This window comes from Athene cunicularia, assembly GCF_003259725.1.
Source record: "Athene cunicularia isolate RWA chromosome 7 unlocalized genomic scaffold, athCun1 chr7_part1, whole genome shotgun sequence".
Classification (NCBI taxonomy): Eukaryota; Metazoa; Chordata; class Aves; order Strigiformes; family Strigidae; genus Athene; species Athene cunicularia.
Window position 1 is genome coordinate 1293410 of NW_020799107.1, and position 21879 is coordinate 1315288.

Consider the following 21879-nt stretch of genomic DNA (forward strand, 5'->3'; position numbering starts at 1 on the left):
GGGACACCGGCCCCGGCAGGGCCAGGGGCTGCCGGCCCCCCGTCGCCGCCGAGGGACGTGCGGGCCCTGCAGTGACGCTGCTCGGCCCGGCGCCTCCTCAGCTGGACGTTTTTCTCGGCCGGAGCAGGGACCTGACTCTTTAATTTACAGAGTTAAATGAAGTGACTTTTTTTCCCAGTTATAGTTTAGTGGGAAGCTTTCTCTTTAATAGGAACCTTGCAAGCTTCTGCGAGACCCGTACTTCTAATGCCTGTTAGGTAGGGCTTAGGGTGCAAGGTATAACAATACGGGTATTGCTTTTAACTTTGGAAATAATTAATGTATTAGAGTTTGTCCGTTTTTTTCCATAGCTGATTGGATCTAATTCTGCTGGATAGATTATGTGCCTGCTTGTGGGTTTCTGCCTGCTACGACTATGTTTTTCTTTATTCTTGGTGATACCAAGCTAAAAAGAGATGTGGTGTCTTAACCAAAGAAACCAAAGAAAGTTAATTCAACATAGGGTAAAAGTTATGCTTAATAATATATCTTTAAGAATAAAAATATAAAATGAAAGCTTACACAATAAATTTCATAGACAATTGACCTAATTAGGTTCTTACTACTAAGAGAAATAAATCCTTTTGTGCTGAAGTACTGCAGTAACAAGGTAACACTAGCTGTTAAACTGTGTTTAGTGAGTACAGCTCTAAGGAGAGTCATGTAAAATTTCAGACATCTGAGTAAATTTCTTAAATGATAAAGTGTCATATAATTGGGGAAGAAGGAATGCACGTTTGTCACAAACAAGGTGATTCAAAGACTTGTATGTTAGATTGTACTGTGACCCCTTGATAATTTTTTAAAAAACTATTTCATGCTTATCAAATGCTACTTTGAAGATACTCAAACTGCGTACTATTTTATTTCTTGCCAAAGCATGAATCATGGCTTAAATCAGAATAGTTCCAATATGAATATCCTTGTTCCAAGAACTGGGAATTTGAACAGTGTTTGATGGGTACTGGATTATACTTGAATCATAAATAGTTCAAGTGCTCCCCCAGAAGTTTCTGACAGTACACTTCTGTCATTTGAAAACTGAAAGTGTATTTTTATAAGTTTAACTGTAACTGAAATGTAATTTGCCTTGTAATTTTTTTCCTTCACTAATAAAGGTAAACCTACTCTTTAACTTAAAATAAACCATCAATTAAGACTTATGTTATCCTCCAGTAACTTTTTTCTGTCTTGCTTTTGCATTTTAGCTGGAGAGAGACTTCAGGCCTATAAATGTGAATGCTAAAACCCAGTATTTTTACTGTTTGGTTTTAGTTTTTTTTTTAACAGTAGTAGAAATAATGTGGGTAGGGGTATCTTCCTAATGTGCTGTTCTACTGGTTTATTAAGGTAAATTAATCACGATTACTACATCATTTGGTTCTAAATGATCTGCATTTGCAGAGAGGATGTTGGCCATTCATGCTGCTTTCTGACAATTCGTCTAAAATGAAACTTAGATGAACTGTGAGTTTAATAAGAAATGTGAATCTTCCTACTAGAAAAATCCTTTATATTTTTCCCCTGTAGTTAGCTATTCCTGCTGTGTTGCAGACGAGAAACAGGAAGGAGTTTTGGTTAAGTCCCCCAGGGATACCAGTTCAAAGTGTAAACTTAAGGGAATTGCTGGAATTTACCCACAATCCAAATAAGAGTTAAAGCTTATTTTTAGAAAGCTAAAAAAAAAAAAAGAGTACATATCATTAATAGTTAAGTAGTTATGTAGTTATTAGCATTTTTACTGGAACTTCAGTTTATCCCTGATAATTTATGGATATGCTCCAGGGGAAAAAAAAACCCTCAACTTATCTCAAATGTTAAAATTATGAAATATGTTTTTTTTAAAAGTCTTTCAATTAATTTTCTTAACATGCCTTGATTAGTATTCCTTTCAGGTTTTATTTTTGCAGTGATTAAATGTGGTATTTTCAGTAATTATGGAATTTCCAAAACTCCCAATTGTTTTGATTTAACAGGTGACTGGTAGAAGAGAGAGAACTGTTCCTGACTATGTCGAGGAGAAAGTTGGAAAATAAAAGCCTTTCTGGCTTACTAGCCACATCTCTGCAGACACAAATCAAGACAGACAGTTTTCACAATTTTTATATGCTTGAATCGAAAGAGCTAGGAAGGTAAGATTATTCCTATTTGTTTTATTTTAGTTACAGGAATTTCTGCTGCAAGAGAATTCATTGTGCAGCCATAGAACTTTTCTGGCAAACTTTTATGGTAGTAGATGAGGAATGAAGTATGCCTTTCTCCTTCCCCACCCCCTTCACAGTATCCACTGGGCTGTTTGGGGACGAGGAAAAGGTATAGTGAGACATAAATTGCCGGCCTTTTCCATGTCAGAGAGATTTAGTCTGTTTTCATAGGCATGTATATCTGGGATTATGTTCCTTTTCTTCCATTTCCCCTGTCTAGTCACACATCACATTCCAGGTAAATAAACTAAAGAGATGACATAGGGTAATAGTGCAAGACAAAGAATGGGGATTTTGAGTTGGTTGTTCTGTTGTTTGGATGAGTTTTTTAAAGTCCACAAAACAAGAGACCTTTTTCTCTTCCCCCTCCCACCCTCAAGCGTTAGTCTAAGTTTATAACAACCTGATATTCCAGAGTAGTTTTGCAGCCTGCTTACCCTGCTCATGTTTGCAACAGTGAAATAGTGAATAAAAAAAAAGGGGGGGGGGGAGAACCCTTGGTATTTATGACATCGTTTCAGACATCTGAGTTAATGCATTTTTGAAATCACTGGGATAATTAATACCTTGAAAATATTCAGTGAATTGGGTGCAAAGCCATGCAAATACAATGCAATGGCTGTGTTTCCAAGCTCCTTGAACAGAAGTGGCATGGGCCAGTCTCACAGTTGTTGTGCTACATAGAGATCCTTTGCACCTGCAACTTGTTTTGTCAGCAGAGATGCTCTTCTACATGTGATTTTGTAAAGCCCTTTAGCCTTCATTGTTCTCTTGTTTGTTTTTTTCCTAGCACGTGCTTTATCTGGTACACTTTCATAAAAATGCACCTTGCAGCCCATAACTTTACTCTTTTCATACCCCTTTATCAGCTCAAGTTTTGAATTCTAGCTCTTGAGAAGCAGTTTATGTACACCATCCTCTAGAACTCCAGTATTCTTAAAACACTGGATTTTCAGATCACACATACCTGTGAGATGTCTAAAGCAAACAAAAGCGGTGTGGGTTTCAAAACATGGTCTTTAGTACTTTCTGTACATGCAAAACCAGGCATAACAAAATAAATGTCAGAGTTCAATGAAACAGAAGCAGAGTAGTTTGTTTTCCAAACATACTTTTGACTTTTCCTGGCCTAACAGTGTGTGTATGTATTCTTTTAAAACGTTTTAAGTGTTCACTACACTTAAGTGATGTAAAATCCAGCATTCTCTGTAGCTTTTCTAAAAGATTTAATATGCTTTTCTCTTGCAATTTCCTTTTTCCTCTTCAGGTTACTTAGTAAATGGTTCTTTTGTTCTTCTCTGTTTAAGCTTCCCAAGTCCCATTTCTTCCTCCCACACCCTTATCTTTTAGGTCCTTTGGTATTTAAGACACTGACTCATGAATCAGGCAGGTTATGTTTAGTGGGTTATGTAGTTTTCTCCTCAGTATGTGGATGGCTTGGCTTCTTTTGAAGTAGTTGAATTTCTCTGGTTTATGACTTGGGATATGAAAACAACTTGAAATAGGTTTTCATCTTATAAAATTGGGCTGTGAAGTATTATGGTTAAGCAGTTTGCAGGCAACAAGGAGTGGGAACTACTTTGCTTGCTTCAGTGCACCACTTCAGATCTGACTTTTTTTGCATTTCTGGAGAAATTCCACTGCTCTAAACCAACTTTTTTTTTGTAATAATTTTGTCTTAATAATGACACACTACAAATATAGTGTAAACAATTGCAAATTCTGACATCATCAGTCTGGAGATACCGCTGACCCTTCAAAGCTGTTAGGCCCGCAGCAACTAGAAGGAAGATGTGCAGAAACTGTCAGGGAGGATATTGCTGTTCTCATGAAACTCACCCAGTTCCCCTTTTTAAATTTTAGAGAAACTTCTGTGGTCAACAGGGTGATGTGATGTTAAAACGAGGATGTAAGCTGTGGAGGTGTGTCTTAAACTTTAGTATATTACAAAATTCAGCTCAGTAACTTAAAATACTCTACAATAATAAGCTGGGTTAACAATTGGGGAAGGACTTGGCTACTTCAGGCTGACAAATAGTTGCTAAAATGAAGAGTGTGCATGTATCAGACTGCAAATAACTCACCTCTTTATCTTTCTTTAGAGTTTTGTACTCTTCTAAAATTTGGTGCTTTTAAAAAAAGGACCAAGATATCATACAACTAATTGATAGAGATAATTGTTAAATGATAGAGAAGCTGTTAGCTGTTTTATTGAATTTATTTCTAGATAAGTGATAGCAGTATGATTAAAAGTCGGGTTTACATGTTTAATAATTTAGTCAGATTGTACAAACTGTATGTAGTGTGGTTCTTTGCAAATGGAAATCTGATATTTCATGAGACACTCATACATTTCTTGATTAAATATTGAAGTCTAGATTTTTTCAAAAAAAGCCTCAGACATTCTTTTTTTTTTTTTTTTAATGATGTTCCTGTTAGACATTGGGGTTTTTTGTACCAGAAAAAGGGCAAAGCCTGCAGGGGCAACATAATCTCTTTTACTGAAGAGGCTAATTTAGTAGAAGCAGCACAGCTCAGATAGCTCTCACTGAGCTCCTTCATTAAGTTTGTTCTTAATATGCTGTGGTAACAAAAAACAGGCATTGTTTTTTTTGAAGACCTAAGTGTAGATCTTGTTCTTTGCACACAGTTTTATAACTGTTTTTAGAACTTCACACAATTTAATTTAGCCCTTCGAGTTTGTTTTGGGGTTTTTTTAATGATGTTTCTTATGTCGTTTGGAAACACTTTGCAAGTATGCAACTAGGCGTTTCTGGGAATGCAAAACTTGTGATTATAAAACTTTGTTTTTTCAGGAGTTTATAACTTGGCTTAAAAAACTGCATTTTTCCCCTTATTTTTTAAAAGGTCAGCTTGGTGTTTTAACTACAGTATGTGGTTTTCTTTTAAAAACATTTATTAGCCAAAATACATTTTTGTTTCCATACCTAAAGAGTTGGCTAGGAAATAAAGCAGCACACTTTGTCTAACTATAATTGAGAAAGAGAATGCTAAGTAGCGGGTTTTTTTTCTGTTAGGATGTTGCAGATACCTGTGGGGTTTTTAGCAGTACTACATGATTTGTGGAGGGAAATTCTGACTAGAATTTTCTGCACTGATGACCTTCCCCCCCACTTCTGCATACAAATACTTTTTATCTTCTGTGTTTATTCTCTACATTTTACACGGGTTTGCCTTGTTTATTACTGTATCCTGTAGGTGCTATAATGTGGTGGAGTTTTTTTAATATCCTATTGCCACCTGAACAATGCTCTGAGCAGGCCTGGCAGGATCTCAAACCTGACCTGCTTTAAGCTGGAGGTTTTGCTAGAGACATCCAGAAGTCCCTTCCAACCCAAGTTATTCTATGATTCTGAGCTCCTACAGTCAGAATGTCCATGTAAACTGATACTCTGATTTAATGCTTAGCTAGTCTGTATAAAGGGAATTGTGCTGGGTCTTGCCAAAGCTTCATCTGGCTTAGTATCCTTTCTCCTACAGTGGCTGAATGTTCAGGAAATAATGTAAGAACAAGCCAAACATGGTATTCCCCTGATAATTTTTTTTTTAGTTTCCAATTATTTGCTGTGCCTTTTTATTTCTAATGCTAATTTATGTACTTTTTATGTCTTGGGTCTTAATGTTTTCCCTTTTATTTTGTAGGGGAAGATGTGCTGTGGTTAGAAAATGTATAGCTAAATCCACAGGCCAAGAGTATGCAGCTAAATTTCTAAAGAAAAGAAGAAGAGGTCAGGACTGCAAAGCAGAGATTCTTCATGAAATTGCTGTACTTGAATTAATGAAATCTAATCCTCGCATAGTTAATCTCCATGAAGTTTATGAAACAGCAAATGAAATCATCTTAGTGTTGGAATAGTAAGTATGCCTTCATCAGATGTTCCACATCTGTAGTTAAAAAAAAATCTGTCAATATACTAATTTTTTGCATGCATTGCCTGAACACCCAGAAGAGTTACAACAATATGCTATATACTTTGTGCTACTATTCTATTATAATATACTTTATAAGCTCTTATGGAATTTTTGGTATGATTTCTTTTCTTTAAAGTGCAAACCATGCATCAGTTGCTGTTAATTTGCATCTTAGGTTTTGTACACACATTTTGTTACATCCACAGCTATGTCAAATATTGAATAAGGCATAAACCAAAATACACCCAAACCTATGGTAGTTCTCAAAACTAAAAAATATGGACTGAATTTTATTTTTTTTTTTACAAGAAACTATCAATGAAGAAGAGAGTCTTCTTTCTTGTCACTGCATAACTCAGTTTCATAGACAATTTCACTCAATTTCAAATGGAAATATTTTTTGTGCCTTTAAATACTATCTTGGGGTAACTTTGATTAAAACACGCATGTTTAATTTTAGCAGATTATTTCTTTTGCTATTTTTTTTGTAAAAAAGCTCTGATAAATTTTCAGGTCAGGCTAAACTAATATAAAACCTGAATAAAAACTCTAGAGTGTGATTTTTAAATTTTTAAAATTTTATTTCCTTAAAGAATCTTTCATGTAAGCTGACTGGAGAGAGTGTTCTCAAATCCCAAAGAAAGTGAATAGTGCTTTGATGCATCTTAAATCATAGCCCCCACCCCCCAAAAAAGTAGCTACTGATGCCAGGTACACAGATTTCAGAGAAACTGAGCACATTCATGTTCTGAGAACTTCAGTCACTGCTTGATGCTTTTTGGTGTCTGAAAACTTGTAATTCCTATGTGAGTTCTAAGCTTCTAAATTTATTGGTTTTGTGGTTTTAAAACTGTTTGGATTTTGGAGCTGTTTCCTCTAAAATTCCCATATCTTTTTAATGTCCCTATGGCTTCTCATTAGCTCTGAAAATGTCTAATTTGGGACTTTAGTTGCAATTTGCATTATCTATCATATTTGCCCTATGTGTAAATTTTTGTTTGGAATGTAAGGAACAAAAATGCATTGCTTCAATTAACTTAGAAAGTCTCTCTTTAGGACTTAAGTTTCATATACAAAGTATTTGGAGATCTGTTAATGGTGGTCTGCACACACCATGATAAATTCCTTCAAATTTTCCAAGGAATATATCTAGATAATCTTTAAATAAGTTTTTTCCTGGAACTAGATGATCCCTAACATATTCTTCTTGTTTTGATAAGGCTAACATAATAAATAATATAGAAGTAAAGACAAAGTCTAGATAAGTTTTGAACTTCTTACCAAGAAGAATTGCAGTTTGACATAAAAGCCATACTTATTTTCCTGCTTCTGTCAGCTATCTGTCTTGAGTGTTAAAGCTCTGTGATGAAACAACTTATCACAGAATCGTTTAGGTTGGAAAAGACCTTGTAGATCATCCAGTCCAACCATGAACCTGACACTGACAGTTCCCAACTACACCAGATCCCTCAGCGCTATGTCAACCTGACTCTTAAACCCCTCCAGGGATGGGGACTCCACCACCTCCCTGGGCAGCCCATTCCAATGCCTAACAAACCCTTCTACAAAGAAATGCTTCCTAATATCCAGTCTAAACCTTCCCTGGTGCAACTTGAAGCCATTACCTCTTGTTCTATCACTTGTTACTTCATTAAATGAGACTCCTCCTCAGCTCTCTGCACTCTCCTCTCAGGTAGCTGTAGAGGGCGATGAGGTCTCCCCTCAGCCTCCTCTTCTCCAGACTAAACCCCCCCAGTTCCCTCAGCTGCTCCCCGTACGACCTGTGCTCCAGACCCTGCACCAGCTCCGTTGCCCTTCTCTGGACACGCTCGAGTCATTCAATGTCCTTTTTGTAGTGAGGGGCCCAAAACTGAACCCAGTCATCGAGGGGCGGCCTCACCAGTGCCGAGTACAGGGGTGAGATCCCTGTCCCTGCTGGCCACGCTATTGCTGACATTGGTGTTAATGGCCTAATTTGTAGTAGCATTTTGAAGTCTTGCAGTGGGTGTTTCTAATTCTATTGGAATAAGCAGAGGGCTGATTATGCTTTTAAATTATGTCCTTCTGTAGCAGAGTACACAGGGATTTTTTTTTTGTTTCTCTTTATCAGAACTCTGAAGCAGTACTTTAAAAGAATTGCAAGAAAGTAGTCTCTTACTCATAAAATAATTTATAAGCATTTCCTGTTTAGCTGTATTTTTCCGCCTTCGTATGGTCCTCACTGTTGTTAGATTGTATTGGTGGGGTTATTTGGAAGATACAGTGGCAAGAATCAGCTTGTAAAAGAGCACATTTTCGAAGTAAAGGAGAGAAATGTATGCTAGTTCTTAATAAGACCATCTTTGTAGAGGGAATTACTAAAGATGTGAATACTTCTTCAAAAGCCCCCCAACAGAGATTGTTAGTCTTCTAATCTAAGGGTCAAAGCTAATGGAATCCAGTTATTTGGAAAGAAATCTGGCAGCTGTACGAACTCATTTTAGAGATGTACCAGGCAGCTGTACTAATTTTCAAATCTACCTAGTTTTGTTCATTGAAGAACTAAGAAGGGCCCTGCAGATCAGGGCTGTCTGATCTGCTGCCATTTTCAGCCATGGCTGTAGGGAGATCCTATGTAGGAGGAGCCAAGGAAGAGCCAGTTCAAAGTCTGGCATTGTGTAGGATGCTATTAGGTTATTTTCCTGAAGATATCTTATATTTACATATGCTGCAGGTCATCTAGTGCTCTTCTACTCGCCTTCTCAGTTGGTGCTGAACTTGCATGTTAACAGCTTCCTTGAAATGGGAAGCCAAAACCAGGATGGTGTATTCTAGCTGTGGTCTAGTGTGCTGGGTAGTCACTTGCCTCAGCCTACTGGCTGTGCTGCTGCTACTACTGCCCGAGGTGCTGCTGAGCACCTTCGCTGCATTCAGCTCACTCTCTGTGAGGACTTGCAAGTCCTTCTCAAGCAGAGCTGTTCTGCTCTTTACCTATCTGGGTGTCCACCCATCCAGACCATAATGTGGTAACTTGGATACAAGAATATCATGGGAGATAGTGTTGGAAACCTTGTTAAAGTTAATGACATCCACTGCTCTTTCCCTCATCTACACTTTGTCATAAAGGCAACTAAGGGAGGCATTGCTGACACCTCACACAGCTCCAGCAGGTTAGTCACTGTGTTCATCCATGTTGTCCATTATCTAGCTTTTTAAATAGACTGTCATTTTGCTAATGATGAAATTCAGGCTTACTGATCTGTAGATTTGAGGTAGCCCTTTACTTTTGAGAGAGAAACTTCAGGCAGTTAGAAGAGGCTGAATGATGATTTCAAACCCAGCATGAAAGGGAACAGCTGACACCGTGGCAAAGTGTAGAAGTTTAACTAATAAACCATATGCAGTACAGTTATTTCCATGCTTCCTTTATGCTGTACTAATAGTAGGATTTTCTGAAAATAGCCTTTTTCTGAGGAAGGTATATTTGAGCTGCTGTGTAAAAACATGAAGCTTGTCAATCTCAGCTTTGTTGTTAGTGTGGAAATGGTAGATTTCAAAGGGACAGTCCTTGTATTTCTGAATATTCTGTGTCTGCTAGACTTCTGGAAGATACTGCTCACTAACTAAAGAGGCAATAGTATATTTAATCATCATCAGCATGCTAGGTTTTCTTCCTGATACCTACCTGAATCTTAGCCTTCATCAGAATGACAGGACCTTGGGTGGCAAGTATGCAGTTTCCTCCCACTCCAGAAATATTCTTCAGCAACTCTCGCTGTTCATTGCATTGTAGTTCTTACATTTACACCACAGCCACATCATGTAAAAAAATTACAATTTTTACTTTCAAAATGAAAGAATAGGAATACTGCTGGGCTTTCTTGATTTGAATTATTTATGAAACTGGTCTAATGTAAGAAATTCTAGATTTGACTTGAAGAGAAAGTCATCTTCTGTTAGGGAATAGTTGTAGAACTCATCTTCCTGAAAGCATCTTCACATTCACTTACAGGAGAGCATGCTTGAAAAACTCCACCAATAAAAAACAAAACCCCACAAACCTCACCCAAACAACAAAACCCAAAATAAACCATAGTAATAATAATGATATTCCCAGCCTCTCTGAGAATATGATATGAACGGGTACTATATTTAAAATTTTTCCTCACTGAGTTTGAAAATTCAGGCTTAATGTGTAAGTGTTCTTGAATGTGTTTCAGTGCTGCTGGAGGAGAAATATTTGACTTATGTGTCCCAGATCTGGATGACAGAATTGGTGAAAGGGATATTGTAAGACTTATAAGACAGATACTTGAAGGACTTTGCTGCTTGCATGAAAACAATATTGTCCATCTTGATTTAAAGGTGAGTCTACAGCAGACTTTTTTTACTGCTTTATCTTCAATTTAATATTATGATAAGTAATTTGTTAAATACATAACAAAGATGAGAAAAAGCATATAGTAATTTTTGAAAGTAAAATTTAGCAATAAGTATTGCATAATAGAAACTGAAATGTGATTTCGTGTGCTATTTTTTCTGCAGCTTCTATTTTATTAAGAAATAAATCTTTTCTATTCTAGCCTCAAAATATTTTGCTGAGCAGCATCAGTCCTCTTGGTGATGTAAAAATTGTAGATTTTGGTATGTCTCGAAAGCTTGAGAATTCTAGTGAACTGCGTCAGATCATGGGAACGACAGAGTATCTAGGTATGGAAGAGTTGTTTCACAATTTCTTATGTGTGGTTTTGAGAAAACAAACAGTTCATGCAATGTGCTTATCAACTTACCAGACATTACTGGAGGAAGATCAGCTGGACAAGGCAACATGTCTTGAACTGTTTTGTTGTTTGTTTTTTTGTTTTTTTTTTTGACTAGTCAACAAAAATTTCCACCAAAAAATCCCAAATAACATAAATATGTGCACCTCTAATTTCATGCTGTAGTATTTGCTATAGCGATGCAGACTGTTAACAAGAAGTGTTGGCTGTTAAATTCTTTTGATTAGAGATACAAGATTAGCTTGAACAAACAAATGTTCTTTGAATTCGGAATGCCATTTATATGATGATTTCATGAGGTTAAAATACTCTTTGGAAGGGGAAAGATTGCCATTAGTACTTGGCGCTCTCTGAGGGGCAGGTTTCCTTAATGATTAGCGTACACTTAATTTTAAGAGCGCTTCAATCTGTAGTGAATAGCTTTCTATCTAACTCTTGTGGAGAAATGATTTAGATCACTTAAAGAATCACTTTCAAAGGTATTAGCAAAAAGTGATTTTAATGTGAATTTGTAAAAGTGCGACAACAGCCACTGATCCTAAAATTGGCTTGGTCATCTGCCTTTGCAGCGTTAACATGCTGAAGGCTTTATGCACTTTATGCACTTCCCTTAAAAAGCTATATACTTGAAAACCTCTTAGAAGAATCTTTTATGTGAATGAATCTGATTAGAAGGTATCTTGGGACTTTAGGCTATACAGTGCTATTTTATTGTGAACCAATTAAGCATTGCTGTGTCTAATCAAAAGAAATTATTATTTTCAAGCCAAAAGGGTGAAAAAAGTTAACTCGATCATTGAAACTTCATGTTTAGTCATACAATAAGGGCTGGCCAAAAACCTGCCAGAAATGTAGTATATGATTCAAGGCCGCTTGACTAATGTGTTTTAATTTGCTCCATCTCTTTTTTTCTAGCTCCAGAGATCTTAAACTATGATCCTATTACCACAGCTACAGATATGTGGTAGGTTGTATATGTTAATCCATTTTATTGAGGTAGGCGTCACCATTTAACAGTCTAGGGGCCAGATCCAGACTGTTGGATGCAGTTTTATCTGCCTTCCAAGAATACTCTTCTGTTGGTGGCCTGACTAAAAGAGGGAGAGTTGGGAGGGGAAGGGGCTCTCAGAATGTAACTTGGGGTTTACAGAAATTACTGTATATGGGTCTGTTGCACACCTAGTAGGGAATGCAGGTGGTTTCTGAGCATGCGGAGTATAGCTATTTGTTCCAAGGGAACAATAACAATGATTGGGTAGCATACTTCAGGTATTAGTTACCCTTGGATGACATGCTTCAGGTATTAACTGTTCTTGCACACTCTTCCCTCCCCACTTTTGTACCATTAAATAATTTTATTATACAAATGAAAAGAAGTATTTTACCTGTCTACTTCTTATCTTTAGAGCAGTATGTGCAGAACAAGTCATAAGAAATGAGACAAGTATCTTCAATCTGCAACTTTACTAAGTATACCTTTGTAGCCTATTAATTTCATGCGTTAGTGTAAAGGCTAGTTCTGAGATGTTTCCTTACAAACATAAAATATTCATATGCTCTTGAAAATATCTAAATAATTAAAATGCAGTTTTAAAAGTTGCTATGATCTAATTACTCCTTTGAAATTGCCAACTCAGAGTAGTAATTAAATCTGTTTGTGACTGTTTTTTAACCACATTATTTTTCTGCTTTTGTGGGATGATGTAACAACAAACTATTGGTGCTGTACTCAGAATGACAAACACAGCAGCTGCATGTTTCCACACTGTAACAAGTACTAAGGCTTGATCTATCAGATCACAAACCCATTTCTATTATGCATCAAGAAACCACCTAAGATTTATAATAAATCACATGATGTGTGATACTGATGTTCACATGCTTAGGGAAAAACATCTCAGCAAGGGGATATTCTAACAACTTGGATGTTGACTGTACAGAAAGGTTGGCTAAATCTCAGCCTTCGATACTTCATCCAGAATTGTAGTGAAAGATGGGGTTTTATTTACATGCAAATTAGAAAGTCTTTTTGTAGTTATATCATCCAGAATTGCCATATGTCCAAGAATGGATTGTATAAAAGTGATGTATTTCCTTTTCCTAACAATTTCAATGGGAAGAAAAGGGTATATTGAAAGTGAGCCATTTTCAAAAATCCCTTAATTGAGATACATACATAGCTTTCCTTGTGTGTGCTTGTGCCTAAGTGCTTGAATCACATAAAACTGAGATGTCACATGATGTTTCTAACTCTCCGAGCATGGCATACATCAGGAAGTTTGATCTGCAGCACAATAAATATGGGGGGTATACTGCTGAGGTATCCTAATAGGATTACACATTGTGTTCTTACCTCAGGAACATAGGTGTCATTTCATACATGCTGCTGACACAAGAATCTCCATTTGTGGGAGCTGATAATCAAGAAACTTACCTTAATATATCTCAAGTTAATGTGGATTATTCAGAAGAAACATTTTCATCAGTTTCACAGCCTGCCAAAGACTTCATTCAAAAACTTCTCATAAAAAATCCAGAGTAAGTAACAAACTCCTCCAGGTAAGAATCTTTGTTTGTGGAGCACCTAGAAAAAGTGCATGTTATTTTGGGAGCTTAACACCACTGATATGATGAGTCAGACATTTCACGATGTGTTGGTATTATCAACCGGATATTTAAAAGTGTAGGTTTGTATGCTTTTCCATAATGTATGAGAAGGGTCTTTGATTCACTGCCTGGCTATTCTTGTAGTCGGGCTTGTGCATTGAGTTTCTTTATATTTTCAGAGGACAGATTATTAACAAAACTGATGAAATATATTCTAGAAAGGAGACATTCTTGTCTATAACCTTTTATTGCACAAGTTGGAGAGACAATGTAATCTTTGATGCAGTGCTTTCTTGTTTCCTGACTTTAATGTATTTTTCTACTTTAATACATTTTATATAAAAACTTGGCAGTCTTCTGACTGAACATATATTCTTGAGAAATACGTAGTGTTTTGCCATGTTCAGTTTAAAAAAAAAAAATATTCTCACGAGTATAAACTTCTTTTTGTTTGTAAGACACGCTTCCATAGCTTAGAATTCTTTGAGAATTCAGACTCTAATCAAAGCCTCCCTAGCTGAACTTTGAGAAGATAGACTTTGAGAGTGGCAGAGTTATAGGCAGTAACTGTGCCTGCACTTGCTGTATAGTGTTAAATCTAGATATTTTTAAATTGTTGCACCAGCAAATGTAGTAAAAAGGAAAAAAAAAAACACAAACAAAAAAAGCCCTCCACTCTAAAAGATATATATGAGGGAATATTATTTAGTGAAGTCAGTCATGTTCAGTCAGGCACGGTCAGGTATTATCAATTATAGTGCAAGGTATTGTCATTTCTGATGAGACAGTAGTCCCTGTCATCTTTGGTGAACCTGCAGTGAGCAGGAGTGACCTTGTTTGGTTAAGAAAGAGGTTCTTTGATAGGAGGGGACAATGGGAGATGATATCCATGAAGTGCCTACTTTGAAATAAGGGCTCCATATAAACTCATGTCTGAACAGTCCATTCTGTTTTAGTGTCTCACATAGAGGGCTTGTCAATATCTGGAATAATTCACAAAAACAATAGTATCATGCAGGAAACAGTTATGAAGAGCCTGCTTTGATAAATGTTAATGTGGACCTGCAGGATGGATGACATGCTGTCACAGTTACTACTCTACTTGCTTACTTGCCTCTGGGCATCTCAGTTTTCATTATATCCTCAGTAACCTCTTTTTCCCCATCCCAATTCTTGATGTGTATACCTTCTGTAATCTTAAGAGGAAGAATCTGTCTTCAGACAGTTAACTCTGTAAAGTTACAGTTCTCTGACCAAAAAATATTCATGTGTTCTTGTAGAGTTAAGGACAAATAGTGGGCTCTGTTGCATTTCCAGCAAGTTCTGTGGAACTTAACAATGCAGTACATGATGAAAACTGCAGTAGAACTATGCAAAGTTATCCAAAGGTACAGGTTTGTAAGTGTGAGGTTTATTTGGTAGTAGCTACATTTTGGAAGGGTTTATGCCAGATGAATTGCTAGAGTAAAAGACTGCAAAATGTCACATAGTTTTGACATTATGTTATTTGGCACTCCTTGAAAACCTAATGACTGTTCAGTCATTAGCCTCCCAATTTACAGTGGTCTGTATAAAACATAGGACTTCAAAAGCATAAGCACATGCACATGCATGCATATATGTATATGTGTGTGTGTGTGTGTGTGTGTGTGTGTGTGTGTGTGTGTGTGTGTGTGTGTACACAATGCTGAAAATGTTCCAAGGGACTATGAATACTGGTTGAGAAATACCTGTTCCTTGTTCTGATGAAAAGTTAAAAGCTTACCGGTTTTGACATTCAGCAGTAGGGGAAGCTGTCAACTAAAATTTAGATGCATGTTGCCAATACTTAACTGTGGTATGTTCCAATGTGGTAGTAATGGAAAACCAGCAATATTAACTCTTCAGTGTCAATTTGGCTTAATATTTCTTACCATGTGTCAAAACTATTTTTGTTACACTTTCAGTATTTCTGAAATTAACTTAAGCAAATTTCCTTTTTCAAAGGGAAAGACCCACAGCAGAGGCCTGTCTGTCTCATTTGTGGTTGCAGCAAGGGGAGTTCATACTCTTGTGTAGCCCTGAAGAAACTTGTTGCTCTTCTCTGATGCCAGGACACACAACAAAATGCTCGGAAGAGCGCAATGTAAAATCCAGTTGTAATGGTACCTGTAGCAACAAGGAAGACAAAGAAAACATTCCAGAGGACAGCAGTACCGTCTCCAAACGTTTCCGTTTTGATGATTCATTGCAATATCCCCAAGACTTCATGACAGACTTCATATGTTAATGTGTAATATAGACTTTTATAAAGTGAATTCAGCATAATCTATTCCAGTGGTGAATATAAGATTATGGCTTGCCAATTCGTGCAGCATTGGCATACTGGAAATGCACTTTGATTCTTATGTCGGTGCTTCCTTTTCTATCCATTGCTGGCAATGGATTTAACCCCTGAGAAATTGGGGTTGTTGCACCAATAAAATGAATTATTTTTTTTAAGCAGATATTATTAAATATTTTTGCACTTTCAAGTTTTAGTCCAAAAATGATGCCAGAGTGAACAAACTAAAACCTGAAAATGAGTTTGTTTAAACTCAAGCTTTGCCAAACAGTGGTTGAGTATGTGCACACTTTTATGACTAGCCTTAAGAAATTGGTCTAAGCAGGGAAACTGAATCTAGCTGTCTTACTGGGCTTATTTGTGACCATTCTCACTGCTTTAAATGGAAGCTCAAGGTGGTATGTTTTGGGAATATGATGTATCTGTTGGGGCCATTAGGAAAACTGCTTAATTTAGTTAAGAAAATGTTTCTGCCTTATAGATTTGGTCCACTTAAGGATTATAACGCATACTCTGTTTTTCCTGTGTTGGGTCTTTGCAATGCTTGAATAGAAAACGGGTAGATTGTCAGTCCTTGTGCTAGTGGTCCTTTGCTTTCTGTCAGTAAGTTATATTTGAAGAGGATGAGGATCCCTTGCTGATGTGAATATTTGATAAACTTTTTAGTTTGCTTTCATAAAACCCTCTGAAATAGTATTGTCTACCTGTATTGACCTATTCCTCCTCTTAAAAGAAAAAAACCACCCCCCAACCCAAACAGACTCTTGGGAGTTAAAAGTAGTAACTGAATAAACTGAAAATAACTGGGTTTGCCAGTGAAGCTGCAATTAAAAGCTTTCCATTATGCCCCTCTAATGTAGCAGTGCAGTGCATATTTCTGTCAATTATTGCTATCCATAATAACTTAGCTTCATGCCTGCTCTGAGAAATGGACTGCAGTGTATTAGTATTTAAAGACAAACTACTTAATAATTGTTTTAAGCCTTTAAATTTGGTTTGTTCAGTGGGTTTGTTATTTTTTTAAGTTATCCCATCCACTTCCTAGGTTTAGGCTCTGAGAAAATAATGCCTATGTCAACTTTTAGCTTAGAGCAAATACCAATCATGCTGTAACAGCCTGAAGCTAATACTGACAAGATAAAATCCTAATCATAACACTGAGGCTGGAAGTCTTTTTGTGTAGGGAATGTATTAAAACTCTTATAAATATTTTGAAATTAAATGGCACTTTAAAATACTATTGAGGTTTTTCCACTCCTCAGAGCTTAGACTTAATCGTCTTTGATTTGGATTTGGTTTGTGTAATAAAATATCACAATCTGATTATCTTTTTCAAGTGTGCCTGTGGATTTGTTACTAGTTAGGCCAATTGAGGTTTTGGAACAACTTATGATTGAGAGGTGAACATAATGAGTGGTAAAAGGTTGTATTTTACCTTTCTTCACACAAGGAAGTAACAGGTATTTCTACAAATAGATTTCAATATAAGGTATCACCATAATGCATGGGGGAATTCAGGACTGTTATCTTTATTTTGGGTGACTTGTCAATAAGTGAAAAGTCAAATGAGGTGTAAGGCATGTTAGACTCTCTTTCAGCTTGTCAGAAGAATTGAAACTTTTCCAAGACTTAATCTCATGTGAAATGAAGTAATGGATATATTCAGTATGTATGAAGCACAGATGCCTAGGTATAAATGAACCACACAGTCTCCTCTATGTATTAATTCTCATGTAACTTTTTTCAGTGATACTATTTTTATAAAATCACTTTGAAGGCGGTTGTTGGATTGTATTCAGGTACCTTATACCCCTACTTCTCAAAGTTCTTGGCTTTTCTCAGTTTTGGAGTCATATCTAACTTTTTTTTTTTTTTTTCCCACCAGCATGGAGTCTAATTTGAACTGGGTAAATTAAGTACACAGACTATTTTATGCATGCTCAGAAGTTAGAGTTCACTTAAGATCAAGAAAATGTCAAAAAGCTGTAACAAAGTAGAAAAGAATGTTTGTAAAATTGTTACATTTTAAAATTCTGCAAAAATATTCCTGAACTGAAATTACAACTGGGAAGCTTGTGATAGTCTTTGTACATTAGTATTCTATTTTTAGCATCTGAAGAATAAAGCTGAAAGCATATGCCAGCACTTTATGATAAAGTTGTTATTCCTTAAGATTTTTATCATGGTATGCGATGTTTACATTTCTTACCACTTTTTGAGCTAATTTATCTTTAAATTTAAATAAATGAAAATTGATCTTATCCAAGGAACTTAAGTTTTGAAGACTTCCGGTACTTTATAAAATATGCCTTGAATCAGATTTTGTTTGGATCAGTGTGTTTGATTTATTTAAAAATATTATTGTGCATGCATAACTTCAATTGAATGTAAATGCATACATTGTAGACAATTGTTAGCCTGTCTTGCTTTCTGCCATATTACTGGAATTACCAAGTGTAAATGAGTGATGAGTAACATTTTAAGATGACTGAAGTCATATTTCTATGCAGTTCATGACCTTTTTATATTAAAAAAAAAAAGAATAAACTGCCTTTTTTCAAAACTTCTGTGTTTTAATTTCTTCACAGAATCAGCGAATAGTTGAGGTTGGAAGGGACCTCTGGAAGTCATGTTTTCAAAACCCCCTGCTCAGGCAGGGCCACCTAGACCTTATTGCCTAGGACCATGTCCAGATGGCTTTTGAGGATCTCCAAAGAAGGAGACTCCACCTTCCTGCGCAACCTGTTCCTCACAGAAAACAAAGTATTTCCTTATGTTCAGATGGAACCTCCTGTGTTTCAGTTTGTGCCCATTCCCTCTTGTCCTCTCACTGGGTACCACTGACAAGAAAGAGCCTGGCTCAATCTTCTTTGCCCTCTTTCTTCAGATATTTATATATATTGACAAGAGCCTCCCTTGAGCCTTCTTGAGGATGAACAGTCCCAGGTACCTCAGCCTTTCCTCATAGGAGAGTTGTTCCAGTCCCTTAATTACCTCTGTGTCCTTTATTGGACTCTGTCTCATGTACTGAGAAGCCCAGAACAGGACACAGTACTCCTGTGCTTAGTAGAAGGGAAGGATCACCTCAACCTGCTGGTCATACTCTGCCTAATGCAGACCAAGATACCATCAGCCTTCTCTGGGGCAAGGCATACTGTTGGCTCATCCTCAACTTTGCATCCTCCAGGACCCCAGGTCCTTTTCTGCAAAGGTGTTTTCCATCTGGGTGGCCCCAGCATATATCAGTGTATGGGATTGTTCCTCCACATGGGTAGAGCTTTGTACTTCTTGTTGACCTTCATGAGGTTCCTGTCAGCCTGATGCTTCAGCCTGCAGAGGTCCCTGTGGATGGCAGCCTGACTCTCTGCTGTATCAGCCACTCCTACCAGTTTGGGGTCATTTGCAGTCTTGCTGAGGGAATGCTCTGTTCCATCATTCAGATCATCAACAGGACTGGGCCCAGTATTGATCCCTGGGCCATGCTTCTTGTTACTGACCTCTAACTAGACTTTGTCCACTGATCAGCACCCCCTGGACTTGACCATTCAGCCAGTTTTCAGTCCATCTCACTGTCTACTCATCCAGCCCGTACAGCAACAGCTGTACGTCTGTAGAGAGTGTGTCACAAGCCTTGCTGAAGTTTAAGTAGGCAGTGTCTGCTGCTGTCCCCTCATCCACCAGCCAGTCGTTTCACCACAGAAGTTTATCAGGTTACTCAAGCATGACTTCCCCTTGGTGAATCCATGCTGACTACTCCTGATGAATCATGAACTTACCAGCTAACTTCCTGGAACCCTTCTATATGTACCTGGTTTTTATACATAAAAAGTTTATGTTCCTATACGTAATGGTCTAGTTATGTCTTGCAGTGTTTGCTGAGGTGATACCTTTTATGTTAAATTCTAATGGCCTTTGCTGAATGACCATGTAAGGAAACTTAAATGGAATGTTTGTTACGCATATTGGCCTCCTAGGGCATTAGTTGTACATTTGTTTCATTTTCAAGTGGATGGTTGAAGTAAAAAAAACAACCCACAACAATTTTCCTTTAGAAAAGGAATTACGCTAAAAAGAGGTATAACCCATTGTGGCTTGGATAAGGTTTCCTACAAAGGTGTGTTTCATTGATGAAATGAAAGCTCTCTCATTGTTAGAAATGCACAAATGGGCTTTCTTAGTGAAAGAAATAGCATATTCATGTGATTGCTTTGGTGCTGCTTGCAGCATTAAGTTCAGAATTTACATTTCCTGCATTGAAAGTTCTTATCTGGAATTCTGCTTGTTTTTTCTTTTTTACATTTTTTAAAGACACCTAGAAAACAAACTAGTCTGTTTAACCCTAGTAGTGATTTGAGACAGCTTGAAATTTGTGTCTTTTCAAAACATCTTCTAAGGAAGGAGACATTAGAAAAATGCATCATCTAGATAATAGCTGACCATCTTACCAGGAGAGTTATGCTTGTAGTCTTGCTAAGTAAGGTAAGTCACACTTGGAAAGATATATTGTGAAATTGGGGCAAGATAAAAGCATGCAATTAATGTGTGTTTGTTTCAGAAACCAATCATCTTGTGCCTTAGGAACCTGGCAGCAGACAGACTTGAAAATACTGCCTGGCCCACTCAGCATTGGAGTAAGGAGCAGGATAAAGAATGAGTCAGTGTGTAGAAAGTCTACCAAGTTAGTGGTAACATTACAAAGCTGAATCGCCAAGTCACCTACCAGTGCAGAAGAGTATAAGGAAATTTCTTAATTAAAAGCAGGTATGTGAATGCTGACATAAAATTCTTACCTGGTTAGCCTGTGTAGTGTTACGTCTAGTAAATAAGGGCTCGACTATTACATAAAGTATTCAGAGAATCAATCATTTCATGTGGTAGTGCTAGTTTTTGTTGCTTTCACAACACAACAGGAAGATAAAGGATGATTTTTGACCCAATAATGTGACAGAACTCCTGCAGAACAGTGAAACAAAGCTTTCACCTTTGAGTGTGAACAGAGGCTTCCTGTGACAAACACATTTGCATTCAGAGTTAGTAAGTCAGCATACCTACATCGACCACAAAGAGTTAATATTTCTTTTAGTGTTATGATAGTATTGATAGTAAATAAGGACTCCTTCTTCCTTTTTAAATTGGCACTGATTGGTGTTCAAGCTCATTCTAGTGTTCTTTCACAGCAGCTGTATAGGTGAAATAGGCATACAAGTTCTGCTCTCTAACTTGCTGTGTTTCTGTTAATAAAGATGAACCCAGACCTCTTCACTGTCTTTAAAAATCTCTTCCAAGCTCCAATAACTGTAGGATTGTGTTCTGCATCTGTGCTGTTAGTATGGTGGCTGTTCTAAAACAATTTGCAAAGTGATCTTTCCTTGATGGTCAGTAGTTCCACTGTGATCTGAGCAGAAGACCCATCTGACTAAATGCATGCTTCTTACAGCACATCATGTTTCTGAGAGTGATTTTTACAAACATGTAAATAATTTTCATCTTATAGGGAAGAAAATACTTTTTTAGTCCTGTCATTGATTTTCATGCATTAATTATTCTGTACTCAAGAGATATGCGTAACAAGACCTGACTTAATAAAGACCATAAAGTTTTTAAAAAATTTTTTTCAAATAGGGGGAAATTTTCTGATATTTCATAGGAATTACTTCCTACTTACAAAACCACTACTTCTTTGTGCTTCCATATTGTTAGTCTAGGTATTGCAAAAATAAAGTATACAAGGAAAACATACAAACCTGGTTTTATTTTCTAAAAAGATTTTGAACTGAAAAATATATGCTTTTTTTTTCCCCCACTGAAAACTTTCCTAAAGTGTAATGTCTCAGCATTCATGGTGAGTTGAAGTGTCTGTTATGGTTTTGAAATTATTATTCGTCTAATTACATTTTAAATGCTGTCCAAAATTCAAGTCCTGCCTATGAACATAAGAGAGTTTAACAATCAACCCCAGGGTTTGTGGCTAAGGGAAGAGTGACTGACACATCAACTACCTGGATTTGTGCAA

At 36.9% G+C, this 21879-nt stretch overlaps 1 protein-coding gene across 1 annotated transcript; it reads left to right on the top strand.

Annotated features, from left to right (window-relative positions):
- The first annotated feature begins 2007 nt into the window (after positions 1 to 2007).
- Positions 2008 to 16607, top strand: STK17B (serine/threonine kinase 17b). The gene is made up of 7 exons (XM_026853073.1): positions 2008 to 2171; positions 5907 to 6119; positions 10376 to 10520; positions 10739 to 10865; positions 11852 to 11900; positions 13295 to 13474; positions 15530 to 16607. Exons 1-7 carry the CDS (start codon positions 2050 to 2052, stop codon positions 15810 to 15812), a joined length of 1119 nt encoding a protein of 372 aa, XP_026708874.1. The 5' UTR covers positions 2008 to 2049; the 3' UTR covers positions 15813 to 16607.
- The last annotated feature ends 5272 nt before the right edge of the window (positions 16608 to 21879 follow it).

What these genes read in the sequence shown, in the direction of transcription:
- STK17B (XM_026853073.1), top strand. Translation starts at nt 2,050, where the DNA reads ATGTCGAGGAGAAAGTTGGAAAATAAAAGCCTTTCTGGCTTACTAGCC. An exon ending in ATCATCTTAGTGTTGGAATA is followed by an intron (nt 6,120 to 10,375) that starts GTAAGTATGCCT and finishes AATGTGTTTCAG; the next exon opens with TGCTGCTGGAGGAGAAATAT. An exon ending in CTTCTCATAAAAAATCCAGA is followed by an intron (nt 13,475 to 15,529) that starts GTAAGTAACAAA and finishes CCTTTTTCAAAG; the next exon opens with GGAAAGACCCACAGCAGAGG.